We start from the raw sequence: 15,062 nt of genomic DNA on the forward strand, positions 1-15,062 counted from the left end.
TAAAATGGTGGGTTTTAATGAAGACTGATCAGTATGCGAGGTCTATCAAACCTCGAATTTAGGATCTACGAGGAGTACCTGAAGGCAGCGTTAGTATGTATAGTTAAGTGAAACTGGAGTGGATTTTGTAGCAGTGGATCCGAGTTCGATTTGTTGATACCAATGAGAAGCATATATCGATTGAGTGTATGATACATTCTCCTAATAATGCGTTAACTTTAAAATTGTAACGTGAAGCCAAATAATTTCATCACATAAAAAATAAACATTCCAAATCACAGTGAGTGTTGTTTTTTCACTGTATTTCCACTAAGTGGCAGTGTAGTAATATGAAACATACAAAAAAAAAATCTTCTCAGAAGAAACACCAGATTTATTACCACTGTGAGACAATATTTAAAGAGCATGGCACCCTTAGGGTTTAGACAATGCATTTAAGATTCACATTTTGCTATTGCAATTGGACCTTTTGATTGTAATGTTTTGAAGGTAGAAGCATGTAGTAGAGGATAAAACATACCATAGCAAATCTGTTCAACTAAAAAAATAACTAATGAATTCTTCACCACACTCAGAGATATAACATTACAACGTTTGACAACTAACTAAAATATGTAGGCTAATATCTTATAAACCAAGCACGGAGAAACTGGAATTACAACAGACAAAGATAAAGAGTGACTTCATTCCCTGCTCAGGGAAAGACATTACTCCACTATATCTTTACATAGATAAAAGTTGTTTGCTGCTATATTAATGCTCTGAATTTAAAATTCAGCACCTTTAAGCTGTTGTAATCAATATCATTTTTTTTGCAACATCTACCAATGCCAATCCACGGAATTTGCAATTTCATAAATGGCAAACACATCAAATTGCTGAACATTCCAGCCATGCTATTTTTTTAATAAGAGATAGAAAATAAAAGGCTGAATATGAATTATAATAATTTACTTTATATGAATAGTAACTTCGTTTATTTTTCTGTTATGATGCAGGCTAAAGGAAAAAACAAATGAAGAAAGATAAACCCTGAAACAAAGGGCAGAATTGTTTTCCTCTACATATAGCAATAGTGCCTTATGACCTATTGCACACACTAAAGCTATCATTTAATCTTTTACTTCAATAATGGTCAGACAAAAGTATAAATTTGGGGTGACTCAAAATTAAGAGTCCCTTCTCAGAATGCCGCTGTACCCTTTATAATTTTCATTCAGTCCCCAACATAACCCAACAATTACTGTGAAAATAGTTACAGACTACAGATGAGCCTTAAACATTATCTTTATTTTGGTTTCTAAGCAAAAGCTATAAAACACTGACAAACCTAGAACTCAATGTTGACCAACACAAATGAAGACAGAAATACCTATTTAGAGTATCAAGAGAGGAACAAAATGGAAGGAAGACTTTCACAAAATATTCTGTACATCACTTTAGATGTATTTACATTTTACCCATCATGTAGGCTGTATGGATCACACTGGAGGGGGAAGTGGTGAGGGGGTATACTGTCTGTGAGTGCCGTTAACTAATACTGTACACACTGTATAGAAAGCTCCACATGCTTCTTACAAAAGTATCCGATACGTTTTTGTGATCGCGTGTTGGCGTACTTCTTGATAACAACACACACATGCATGCATGTTTCAAACACCATGTGATACGAATCTACCCTACTATTGGTGTGGCTCCTATATGTTATGGATCATCACATTGGCAGTCACTTCAATTATACTGCACGCAATAACAGTAGAAATAGAAAGAACACTCCTTCACAGTACACAAGTCAACACATGTAGGAATGTTGTTTGAAGTCATTTTCCAGATATGAATTAATATACAATAACTGGGTTTTTTTTTCTGAACAAGTACAATCATTGGCAGCATATCAGCCATACAAGCATGCAAAATAACATAGATTTCCTGTTATGTCATATAAAAATAGAGTCCTCCCTCGTAACACACTTGTAGGATTATGACAGAAATAAGGCCACATATCCATTTCCTTTCTGATACAAATTTAACACATGCTTAATAATCCATTCAATATTGTTATAATTGGCTTTACAGACCTTCCCCGACTGTTTGAGACCATTCCTGTTTAGTTGTTCGCTAAGTGCCAAAGGTCAGAGACAAAAAGTTTGGACCTGACTGCACAGTATGTGTGGAGGTGAGGAAAGGGAACATGAATGCAGAAAGCATAAAAAGAGGAAATCACAAATCAAAGGATATGTCTGCAAAAAGAAAGTTAAATTGCAAATCAGTCTGGTTATACAGCAGCTGATGAGCCCAGACTGAGAAAAACTGTGCATACATTTCCAAAAGTGGTCGGTCTGAGGGACTTTGACAGAGAACTACATACCAAACCTCATTCTCTTTTTCACTCTTTTTGTTGCCATCTCGTCTCCGGTGAGAAACGAAGAAAGGTAAAGGTGACCCCTGATGCTTTCCACACATCCTCTGCTACACACAAAGTACTCTGGGCTGTGAAATGCGCGCTGACCAACTCTGTTCATTTTAAACAGGTACGCGCTCCAGACAGCTTGAGAACCAGAGGGCACCAACCTCATGAATGATTCATCCCAAAAGACAGCCACAGCTGAGAGTTACAATTTAGAGGAAGGGGAAGAGAGGGGGTGCGGGGGTTGGGGGGCACAGGCATATTTATGTTCAGCTTTGCGAGGGGGGCTGAAATAGTCGGTGGATACTGTTAAATTGTACGGTGACTGGGAGGAAGTGGAGGTGCTGGGAGTGGGGGGTAGTTCATTCTGTTCTCCATCCCGAGCCAATTTCATGCTCGTATATATATTTCCTGCTTTCAGGAGGGGCTTGCAAGCGCCTTCCCTTCGTGTCCAAGTGGGATTTGTTTCGACTCGGCGAAGCTCAGTCTCTGCACGTTGACCTTGAAATGTAGAGCACCCTCCACTCCCTCTAAATCAAAACACATTTCAATTTCACGTTTAGCATTTTCATGAAGCAATAAAAAAGAACCATTGGCTCCCAGATGCCACAACCAGGACGGGTTGAATTTCTGCCTCTCTTTTTTCAGATCCACCATGTATTTCCTGTCAAGCCTTTAAAATGCCTTGAGCATAAAAAAGAAACTAGGAACAGACATCAGCCCCAGTGCTGTCTTTCTTTACAACTGATAACGTTCAAAGAGCCAGCTTCTTGAGGACGTATTACTAATGCAGAGGGCACTCTTATCACAGTCACAGACACTGAATTGGGGTGGACGGAGCTGTGGACTCGCCCTCTGTGGGAGAAAGAGTGCTGGCAAAAGAAGTCCTTTTGTGGTTTAATTTATGACTGAGGAAAAAGTGCTAATCTACATCAGAAGTCTTTGATTTAAATGCAGTTTGTAATTGCAGAGTTGTGTGTTACACCTGTGATAGGTGCTGAAATGTGATTTCTACAATTCCACTCCAGGTCTTGTTGGAGGAAAACCATCCCCACTAACTGTTCTGGGAGGTGTCCTCTTCAATTTACTGGGGAATCGATTTTTAAAAGCCTGAATCGGTTCCTAACCCTGAAACCATGCAACACACGTACCACACAAACACACACACACACACACACACAGATCTCCCTTTGCTCAGACTACCGTACCCTCAGGCGTGCATGTTGCGTTCCTTGGGGGCAGCATTGGTGGATGTGGTGGTGGTGGTGGACATTGATGGGGAGTCTGAGCTGGCGGGCAGAGGGGGCCGGGGTTCGATCCCCCGGCTCTTCATGAAGGACAGCAGCTGGTCGGGGATCTCCGCCAAGACGTCTTTAGCCAGGCGGGCCATGCTCAGGACCTGGTTCCCGGACCGGTCGATGTAGTCCCGGAAAGGAACGAACTGGATGGGCGCAGGAAAAATGGACGGTGATGACAACAGGGAAATCTGATCAGACTTCATAAAAGCTCCTCAAGATGTCAATGCAGTCGTTTTCTAGTTAAGACCCCTCATAAAGGCCTCTGGTTATAATTGAATGTTGGGGTGTCACTGAGACCGATCTATGTGGTTCAGGTTGTAACTGAACAAAATCAACTCCATGCAAATGTTTGCTGGTCATAGAAAAAAACACCAGAACCGAGACAGGGCTGCATGTACGTAGAACACACTTTACCTGGACGATGTCTCTCTCAGCAAAGCGACCCCTGGAGGACACCCTGACCTCATCCCCGTCCAGCTCCTCCATAGCTGCAGACCACAAACACATCATTTAAACTGTTTAGGTAGGCATACTATACTATACATCCTATGTGCTTTGACGAACAAATAAAAAACTGTCAATAGGAATACAAATGTAGTTCAATAGCATTTTAAAAATTTGATGAAAGTTGATTCATTTCTCATTCTGTTCTACTGGTCCTATCCTGTGGATGTGAACCATGTCCCTGTCACATGTCCAGTGCTCATGTAGTACTTACTGAATGTCCACAGCTGGTGTTGTTCATTTTTCTATCCTTTTGTTTTTCTTTTCACAAAATCTCAGTCATTAGTGGAATTCATTACAAAACCAACAGAACCAATAAGTTGAGCTGTGTGACTAACTTGACTCACTTCCAGTGTAAACAAAGCTAATCGTGTCTCACAGGACAAACGTCACACCACCACAAGAACGTTTTTCATTGTTGGGTTTGTTCCTCTCATACCAATACCTCCAAACTCTCCACTTTGTTTGAGATAACACTGATAACTAACACTTCTAAATGCTGTGTGTTAGCATGCACACTGCTCATGTCAGTGCCGATGCTTTTGTCTTATCTAAGGTAAGGCTCTAGAGAAGCAAATCCATGCAGGCCTTTAATAAAGATCAGAGAATTGAAATCTGCGTAAAATGCATTTCTCTTCATAGTTATGATGGAACTCTGTGTCTATGATGTTTGGAACTGAGACCAGAGAGAACTGGAGTGCAGACCCAGCTGCTGACGAGTCATGCTGCCGTCCTCAGTGACGAATAAAGAGTTCAGACCAAAGACAGGTTAGCGGTCCCTCTGCACCACCTGTTCCCTGCTGTGGTGGAGGAAACAATCACTTATTCTGTAAACCAGCCTCATTAGTGCTTATATAGGCCACAGGGAGGAAGGGAAGGTAAAGTCCCCGACTGGAAAAACAGAGTTATGCGTCAGTCTATTTATAGTTTCCTGTCAACAAAGCAAATCAGATGAGCAAAGTGACAAACAATCTGTGGCATTTTCTCAAGAGGGACCCTTTTCACATTTGAATTTCAAGGGGAAAAGGGAAAGGATGCTGAGGGAGGGATGCTGAAGGGGGGACGACGACGACGGTGAGGCTCCACATGGCACACAGAGATGGCCAGATGGTGGTCGGGAGCAGCGGGGGAAAAGAGTAGAAGAAGAAGAAGAAGAAGAAGAAGAAGAAGGAGGAGGAGGAGGAGGAGGAGGAGGAAGCAATTGTGATGCTTTTATAAGAGAGGAAATGGTGAAACAGCAGACAGAGAGACCAGACAGGATGGACAGAGACATGAGAGACAGAAGAGATGCAATAGAAATGAATTCAGGCAGAAGTAGTGGAACTACTGCTACCAAGATGGACTTTTTATCTCAAGTTAATTAAAATTCAGTCACTTGCCTTGCGGTTGTATGCCTTCGCCAACCAGTCATGTTACATCACTTCATCATTTTTATCTTATACACATTTCTGTGAAATTGTCAGAAGTAGCCTACGAATTCTTGAGTTATGGTGTTTAATGAAGTCAGAGTGAACTTTGACCATCACATTCTAATCAGTTCATCCTGGTGTCCAAGAAGTCGAGGAAAAGTCGTAATGATGCATCCTCTGGATTTCTGTACTAAACGTTATGCCGTCTAGCAAATGTTGAGATATTTCACAAGACTACAGAAAATGTGGGATTCAGCCTCTGGGTACCTTTAATATCTGTACGGAATTTCCCAGAAATCCACTCATTAGATTGTTTGGATATTTGAGTCTGGACCAAAGTGGTGGAGGAACTGACAGATGAATGATAAACAAGTCAACATACATATCCATAGTAAGTAAGAGTATGTTTTTTGAGTGATAAAGATTCTTATTCTACATTTTTCTTACAGCCAACAAATCTCATGCAAAGACCCAAATCAGCAATTTGTTAGTTGGATTCCTACTTTCTGACATCTAAATACGTACATCCATTTGTTCCTAAACACAAAAAAAAGTTTCTATATAGTAATTTAGTTTCTTTAAAATAAAGTCTTTGAGACTTTCTCAAACAGCTGGCCACTGTTGTTTTGTAAAAACACTCAAACCGCAGTAAATAGTGCATTTGTTGGGGTACTATTTTCAGTGGTGGAATAATCCACATTTGGTGCTCGGGTGAGATTTGGGGCAGCAGGACGGTGTAACTGTGTGTGTTCATGGTAATGAAGGAACCAGTCACACTACATGCAACATTGTGGTTCATTGATGTGTCTTAATAGAACTCTACTGCTTTGATACACACAGTGTTGGTTTTGGCCATTTGCCTTTTGACATTTGTAATGACAATTATAGTGCGTCAACGGCCTTATTCTTTAATGTGGTGTTTCAATGTAGCATAAAGAGCTAGTTTTTATCCTTTATGTTCTACCCCCTTTAACTGCATATAAAGAAAGTAAATCCCACAGAAATAAGATTGAGTATACTATAAATCATGGGCGTGGCAGCTGTTATATGAGGTCACATTAATAGGATCATGCCCAACCACTCCCTCTTGAGGAAACCACCTGTTAAAAGGCCACAGAATACAGGAAATGACATCTACTCTGTTGAAAGATTTCTAGCAGGGGACCCCCAGACCCCCGTTAGACTGATCCCCCCCATGCTGCAAATGTCAGAATATATTAAGTGCTGTCAGATGTGCTTCTTGCTGTGTCTTAATGTTTATTTCACACTATTTATTTCTTATAATTCAAAGTAAAACATCCTTGATATTATTAAATATTCCACAATTGAACGATTGAAATTCCCCAAAGGGATCAAGAAAAGTGAATCTTATCTTCTGTCATCTTCAAACGTTATCTGAATGAAAGCAGCAGCCTACTCCAAACGTATCCTAAACAATGTGTGAAATGTATTTTTAGCAGTGTGGGAAGAAAAGCAGAAAAGCTTGAGGGGTAAGGGGGGGTTACTTTTTGTTCTGACTTCAAAAGGCTGATCCCCCACACACCCCAAGAGGCTCAGCTCTGACTGGGGGGGGGGGTTGTGATGTGTGGAGATCTACTCAACCAGGGAGCAGGCCGGGGTAAAAAAAAAAAAAAAAAAAAAAAAAAAAAAGCAGCTGAATACATTTCGAGCACCAAAACCAGCAAGAGGAGCACTTAATTTGTCCTCTTCTTGCTAGCGACGTGTTTCGCTGGCGAAAGCTTCTCGAGCTTCACTGAGTGGAAATCCGGCACACGTCAAAGAGGCTCTGCTCTGCATGTCGAGCAAAAATGTTTTGCTGGGGCCCTGACTGGCACTGATAGTAGGAGAGTACAAGGAGCTATCAAAGACGACCCACCAAACACAGCAGCTCTGCTCTCGTGACCCTAACCTCCCCAGGTCTGGGCTGATCCGGTGAAACACAGGACTCAGGGATTAAATGTCTGACTGAGGTGGATTAATCTAGAAATGTGTGCTCACTCCATCATGTGCTTTCTATTCCTGCCATGCTCTTTTCAGTCCCATCATCTCGCTTTAATTTCTCTCTCTCTTTTACACACAGGCTTTGACCTCTGACCCCAGCCTCAGCCCTGCACACTGAATAATAGGTCCCAATGGGGTGGGGGGGCTCTCTACTCCTTCAACTAGAATAAATCCTGTGTTACCCTGCTCCATCTGGTGATTTAATTCAAATCATTTTGCCAATTATCTTTTAGGAGAGACACTTGTGCATGTCAATAGAGAGTCTCTTTTAATTAATTTTTTAATTCAGCTAACTGAACTTTGCATTAAGAACTGGTCTCAGCACAGATCTAACTGCCTTGCTGGGTGACCCGGAGATGGATTAATCAGATGCTTTATTTTGGAGCATGTCTTTAAAAATCATGATCCCGCGATGTTATATACTGTTAGAAAAGTGCAATGTGAGACACAAAATGGAGTAGGGTTGGTGAAGTGATTGGGCTTTAATGATCTCTTTGTGGAAATCGGAGGTCATTTTAAACATAGTTATGAATGAGGATTAAAGCTGCTCTTGGAATTTCCCTGTAAACAATTAGAACTGAGGTTTATATCTAGTGTCACCCACCAACATACACTGCATATCAAGTGCATTTCAAAGTGCAAAGCCAATAATTTAAGTCTTTTCAACCCAGCGTTGTTTACAGACATGTTTACTAGCTAGCTGGTTTCTGTCTTTGCAGCACAATCTTGGCTGTATCAGTGCCAACTGTTGATCAGTGGAAAAGTGTGAAACCATTGTGTGACTGTTATTATTAATGTAATAAATGTCATCTGAAGAAGAAAAAAGAGATTATTAATATTTTAGGAAAGTTACAGTTAATATGCATATTGTGTAAAACGAGAATAGATGGAACACATAAGGAAATGTGACTGACAGAGTGCCTCTCCCCCTCTGGTGGTGTGTGCTACTTTAAACTAGGACCCCTGGCAAACATGAACTCAATAAATCAGTCTCATCTATCGCAACTGAACAGGCAAAATTGTATGCTTTTTGACTGGAGTCAAATTAAAAATTGGTATTTTTAAAATGCCATAATTAAAACAGAAACAGAAAGTGAGCACTGGTGAGTTCTAACAAGAAGCATATCTTTGGGGTCTGCGGGGACCCCAGTTTGTGGTATTATGGTTGAAGCTGCATGATCAGTGCAGATTTAAAGGTAAACTAGGGTTGTGTTTGTGTAGCTCTGCCATCAATTATATTTGTTATTTATTTCTAATTGCTGGGATCTGGGGACAGACTCTGTTGTGAATTTGTTTTTCATAAATTACAGAAGTCACGATACGAGCTATGAAAATGAAACCCAAATTAAACTGCAGTTCTCCTTCAACATTGAACTGTGAAGAAGATACGTTGATTAAAGGCATGCTGTTATTGGATGGTTGTTAACAGTGGTGGAATGTAACCAAGTACATTTACATATGTTTAATTGTGTAAATGTACTTGCTACTACCATTATTATTAGTATTAGTCACATTACTGTTACTATTCCCTGTACCATTACGCGTATTACAGGGAATGGTACAGGGAATAGTAAAATTAAAATTAAAATTAAAATTACACTTATTGGCTTTGCTTGTTCCCTGGAGTCTTTTTGGTTTCACGCCTTGCAGGTTTCCATGAATCGGGTTATATCTGGAATCGTAGTCGTGCATCCTGCCGTGACCCGGCTGACACTCACTGCTACTATCATTATTATTATTAGTCACATTACTATTACTATTCCCTATATCATTATTATAATTCCTTTTTTTTCTCCATGTTTTTTAGGGGAGTTTTTCCTGTACCAATGTGAGGGTTCCATTACAGAGGATGTCGCATGTGTAATTGTTTTTTTCAAATTTATAATTTGTGATTATGGGCTATACAAAATAAACTGAATTGAATTGAATGCACTGTTCTTAAGTAGGATGTGAGGCAGTTGCACTACTACATAAATATTTATACTTTTTGCTACTTTATACTTCTACTCCACTACATTTGTCGGACATCTTTAGTAACTCTTTAGATGAAAACTTTTCCACCACTGCCTGGCCAGTGAAAACCACGTATCTCCAGATGTGTTGATGTTGAATGTTTGTAATAAACTGAAGGATGAAGTGTTCCTTTATGTGTTGAGAAAATCCTCCTACTCCTTCAGCTAAATAAACCCCTTTAAAAGCCTCTTGTATCAGCTGGAAAATGCCTCGCCACAAAGCTGAAAACAGCTGTTTTTTTCTTTTTAGAGATACGTGGTTCTCAAAGGACAGCGACATTACAAACATATGATGAGCTTATAGAATATGATGCTTTGATGTAGATTAAACCAGCCAAACAAATCTAAATACAGCAGTAATATGAATCCAGAAACATGAGATATAACAGAAAAACACTAACAGGGAACATTTTACTGCACAATGAGCACTTTTTTTCTTCCTGCTGGTGGTTAATTACATATAAAGCTTGTGGAAATGCTCTAGTTTGAAGTGAGATTTTCTCAATCAGATGGAGAGGTCTGAAATGAGGAAAGATACTGCCTCTGGAAATAGAAACTGTGTGTATCTGCCAGGAATCTTACATTCAGTAAAAAATAAACACAATTTGGCAAATATCTAATTTCCATCTCACACATCGCAAAATGAAGATGGGGAAACTACAGCCATATGTCTGTTAGCACAACTCAGAGCCTAGCAGTACAGAGGTCTGAAAGTATTTTACAAACTATACATCACGTTACTCAAAATTACCCTCAGATCCATGATGTGTGTGCACCGACCAATGTTGTTCTAACCACGATTAGGAGGTTTTAGCCACCACCAGGGAGCGGAACTGACAATATGTGGAATGCTGACACGAATCCAAACACGTCATTGGCTTCATTTTTCAAAGCCGGAGGTTTCTGCCTGATTTGAACCCTATCGAGGCCTATTGTGTCCCGTTGTATTTATATAAAGTACAATTTCCATTCAACAAACAACATGTTCAGCATTGCACACCAGTCAACTGTACATGAGATCAATATGATGATTACATGTACAGTTAATGAGTTACACAATACGTTAAATCAACAATAGACTTTCAAACTCATTGACCGTCATCATAGTGTCCTCTTCCCACTGCTCCTCTCATTATACACCAATGACTATATTAAACAGTGGGACACTTTGCAGATGACTGTAAAGATGCTGATGATACAACTGTGGTGGCCATCAGCAACCAGCTGGTCGAGACAGTGGATCATTTCAAATTCCTTGGGACGACAATCTCCTCTTCCCTCAAACTGGAAGATCAACAACTTGACGGTCATTCAGAGGACCGCTCACCAGAGACTATTCTTTTAGAGACAGCTTAGGAGATTTTGGACTGTTAAAGGTTGCAATGTTACAGAGAGGTAATAGACAGTGTGTTCACCTTCTCAATAACTGCAGGGTATGGCCATTCTACAGCCCGTGAGAAGAAAAAAAAAAAGCCCATGACAAAGTTGTGCGCTCAGCTTCAAATATAACTATCTGTGTACTCCCCACATCCACATTCAGCAGAGAGGTTTGGATGTGTTTTAAAGAACTCCTCACACCCTGAAATCACTCTACTAATTCTCCTCCCTTCGTTTCAAAGACTAAGCAGTATTAAGACAAGAACATCTCCCTTCCACAGTGGCACTTATCCCGAAGCAATTGGCATCCTAAATGCTTCACTCTGCTTCAGTTTAAATGTGACATTTAACAGCATTAGGCATATGGTTGCACTACTCTATTCATTGTATTGTAGCTGTGGCAGTGTGTTTCCGTGGACAGTCCCTATTATGTGTGGTACGTGATTATATGTTTTGTTGTATTTGATTGCTCCAAAACAAAATTCCAAATCAGCTGTGGTTCATATGGCAAAAAATTATTGAATCTTAAAGTCTATGGAGAACAACTGTATTATTTAACTAGTAGTACCTGTTCACAGTATGAACCCTGGGGTCAAACTGGTTTCACCTGGACTTTTCATGCAGATACGTATTTATTATTTATTATAACCAGGTTTGGTTTTCCAGTGAGATGTTTTTTTGTGGTTTTGCAGTACTGCAACTGACAGGTTCTGTCCGTCCGTGGCTTACCACAGTCTCCTGATTAATAATGAAACGACCTGGATGACTGACTGGTACTACAGGCGTGTAAATGGGTGGTGGGTGAGGAGGATGAATAGAGGATTTACATGTCTGTGCAGCGACAGCTTTGAGAGGCTGACATTGGCATGTGTATCTGAAATATTCCAACAATGCAGCAACACGGATGGCAAAGAAAAGAAATGGCTCCTCTGTTGTTTTGGCTGAGGTGATGAAATCTGTAATGTATTCTATCTGTCAGTCTGAAATGCATTCGCAAGCTCTAAACAGACCGATATACACACACACACACACACACACACACACACACACACACACACACACACACACACACACACACACACACACACACACACACACACACACACTTACCATCAAACTCAGCAGGGCCCACTCCTACTATGATGATAGACATGGGCAGGGAGGCGGCCTGTGGAGACAACACAGGAGGGGTGTGAGCCAGTCTACTGTTCACCCACTCAAAAATACACACTGTTCTTACCATGTTTGAATGTCCAGTATACCCAAGCGAGAGTATACTTGGCTGCAATGAGAATAAAATGCATTTTCATGTCTTCACACTGAGTCTGATGGTCTGCTTTTGTTGTCCTTTCATCAACAAAATAAAAGGGTTTTTACTGCCGTTGTTCCGTATGCAGGGAACATGTAGAAAAACGATTGAGTGGCCATGTGACTGAATGAAGCACGGCCCCCCGCACGGACTGCAAAGACTGGAAAAGTGAGCTCCCCTTTTCCACGAGCCTCCTCCAAGGAAAATGTGACAAGCTGGGCTTGAATGTAAATCTCTTCATAAGTGCGGCCTGGTATTGCTCCAGTTTTCTTGCTAACAATGCACACATGAACCTTTTGTCTGTATGAGTAAAATGACTTTGAATGATTAACATAATTCAACTGGATCTGATCTCAGACCACCTCTTACATACAGACTTGGTAACAGTCTCTTGGTCAACATAAATGAGCACACTAAAGTTTAGTTTAACTGAATTTTTAGACAAAACTCCGATTCAGACTAAAATGTGTAGTAAAAGCGGCAATATTGTGTCAACCATAATCTGTTTCTTTTTTTACTCTAGTGCCGTTTTGAACAGAAATGACCAGAGATTAACCTTCAAGCTAATGTGGAACTGGGATTAGATTTGTTACCATACCAATATCGGTATCAGAAATGCCTCTGATACAGCCTAAAATACTGGATCGGGTATCGACGAGGACACAAGCCTATGTACCGATCCCATATCCTGTTATCATATAATTTTAGCAGCTCATTTACACTACACAGGAACAACAACAACAACAATACGTGTCACTTGCTACACTCCACTCCTGCATGATCGGTACTGTGCATGTGCAACTCTTTACAGAGATCAGAAAGAAACGAGATGGCTGACTCCTTAGCTACTTCAATAAACAGCTTCGAAAATAAACGGTCTTTGCATCCTAAACCGATGATGAAAGTAGTGAACGAGTAAGCCATCAAGCTTCTCTGTCATCTCTGTTCAGAGTTGCATATGCTCAGTATTATTCAAACAGGTGCCAGCAGAGAGTGTAACGTTAGCCAGAGTAAGAAAAAATCGGTAAAAGTGGATAATAAAATAAATGTCTATGGCATTTATTCTCTGAATGGAGTTGTTGATGTTTTACTATAAGTTTAACCTTAGCCAGGTCGTACTGCATTAAAAGCATTAAAGCCTTATATTACATCGACACATGGTTGGTAGTATACAGCTGGTAAAATATAATAATAATACATATATATATATTTCTATTTCAACGCACTAGTATGGCCAATATGCAACTTCAGGTATCAGAATAGGTATCTGGAAGGAAGAAATAGTATTGGAACATCTTTAACTATGATATGTTGTTCCTTTGCTTTTCTATTGGTAATTTAACACAGCGCTGACTAATAAGTAACTTTGACCAGTTGCGGCAGCAGAACAAGCTGTTAAAACAACTTGATATATAACCCGCTTGTGAAGTTGTTAAAAGTGCTTGATTTTAGCCTTCACTTAAACACGAGTCTTGTTTCTGGCCAGCAGATGAATATATGTTAATGTTTAAGCTCTATTTTGGGTCTCCATCAACTCCTGAGAAAATGTATGCATTTTTAGCTGCTAAATGCTTTGCTATGTTCACCAGCTAGTTTCTAACTGTGTTTTTTTTATGTTTGTGGCTGAGCAGGTCGTGATATGGTAGGTCTATCAGAGCTTCGCTGGAAAAAGCTTCCTGCTACTGCTGGAAACACGATATGAGAGTGCAGAGACTGAACCAAACCGTAAAAAACAAAACAATGAGCTGAAAGAGGCTAAAACTCTCTGTGTAGCTGAGGGGAACTGTAGAGTTATTGGTTTGTCGCTACGTGCATCCTCTTTCATATTTCACAGTTGAACCACAGCGTTAAGCTGCTGTACTCAACTTGTTTGCTGTGATACAATGGCTAGAACTGCTAAAGCTACTTCATCAACGTTTGTCTTTTGGATTACAATCAAACAAATTAGAAACAAAAAAACCCGATATTATCCTCTCGTCAAATGTGTTGGCAGGTACTGTAGAAGTAAACTGCAATTTAATCAAAATCTTTTCTAGTTTATGGAAACTACCTTTCATGATTTCATTTTTCACTCTTTAAAAAAAAATAAAAAATCATCATGGACCCTGAAATCTATCAGTATCAAATGATCACTGCACCACAGGACGGGGCTCTGTTAAAGCCCTCCTGTTGGGTCCTGTAATTTCCTCATCTCCTACCATGGACTGGACCCACACAGACAGAGGATGTCTACCACCAGCATTCTGCCAGGCCCAGATCTCAGTAGGAGGTAATGGTTTACACTTCAAGGACTTTAAAAGCCAAAATGTAATATTGCATCATTATATTTAACTAACCATGCACTAGTGGCCATAATTACATTTAGTTTTACATACATTTGTGGTTGACTCTTTTATTGTAGCAACAAGCTGGTTAAAATGCCAAAACTGTCTCTGAAAATCTGCTCTTTCCGTTTTCAATAAGGGTTTAGCGCCCGTTTTTATCGCATGCCTCCACGGTTAACGGAGAATCAAAAATTGAATTGGTGTAAATGAGGGCTGCTTTTAACCACCAAAACTGTATCGAAACATCAGTCATACAACTGATGCACTATAATCAAATATCCAGCTGTACGCTTACTACTGACCAACTACATGTATCTTCTCTAAAACCTTACTTTTTAAACCTTACCATTATAATATCACATACTATGCCATTCTTCGTTCACCGTGGAGACAAGTTTTCTTCAAGAATTCAAGGTAACAG

At 40.0% G+C, this 15,062-nt stretch overlaps 1 protein-coding gene across 1 annotated transcript in view; it reads right to left on the reverse strand.

Annotated features, from left to right (window-relative positions):
- Positions 1 to 3,617: 3,617 nt before the first annotated feature.
- Positions 3,618 to 15,062, reverse strand: part of LOC129105410 (copine-9-like) — a 140,599-nt gene continuing 129,154 nt past the window's right edge. Inside the window, exons 19-21 of the mRNA XM_054616416.1 lie at positions 12,119 to 12,176; positions 4,120 to 4,193; positions 3,618 to 3,848 (exon numbers count right to left, since the gene is read on the reverse strand). Of these exons, the coding sequence (XP_054472391.1) occupies positions 3,618 to 3,848; positions 4,120 to 4,193; positions 12,119 to 12,176 (363 nt within the window). The remainder of the gene's footprint in view (positions 3,849 to 4,119; positions 4,194 to 12,118; positions 12,177 to 15,062) is intronic.

This window comes from Anoplopoma fimbria, chromosome 17, assembly GCF_027596085.1.
Source record: "Anoplopoma fimbria isolate UVic2021 breed Golden Eagle Sablefish chromosome 17, Afim_UVic_2022, whole genome shotgun sequence".
In the NCBI taxonomy this organism is placed as follows: Eukaryota; Metazoa; Chordata; class Actinopteri; order Perciformes; family Anoplopomatidae; genus Anoplopoma; species Anoplopoma fimbria.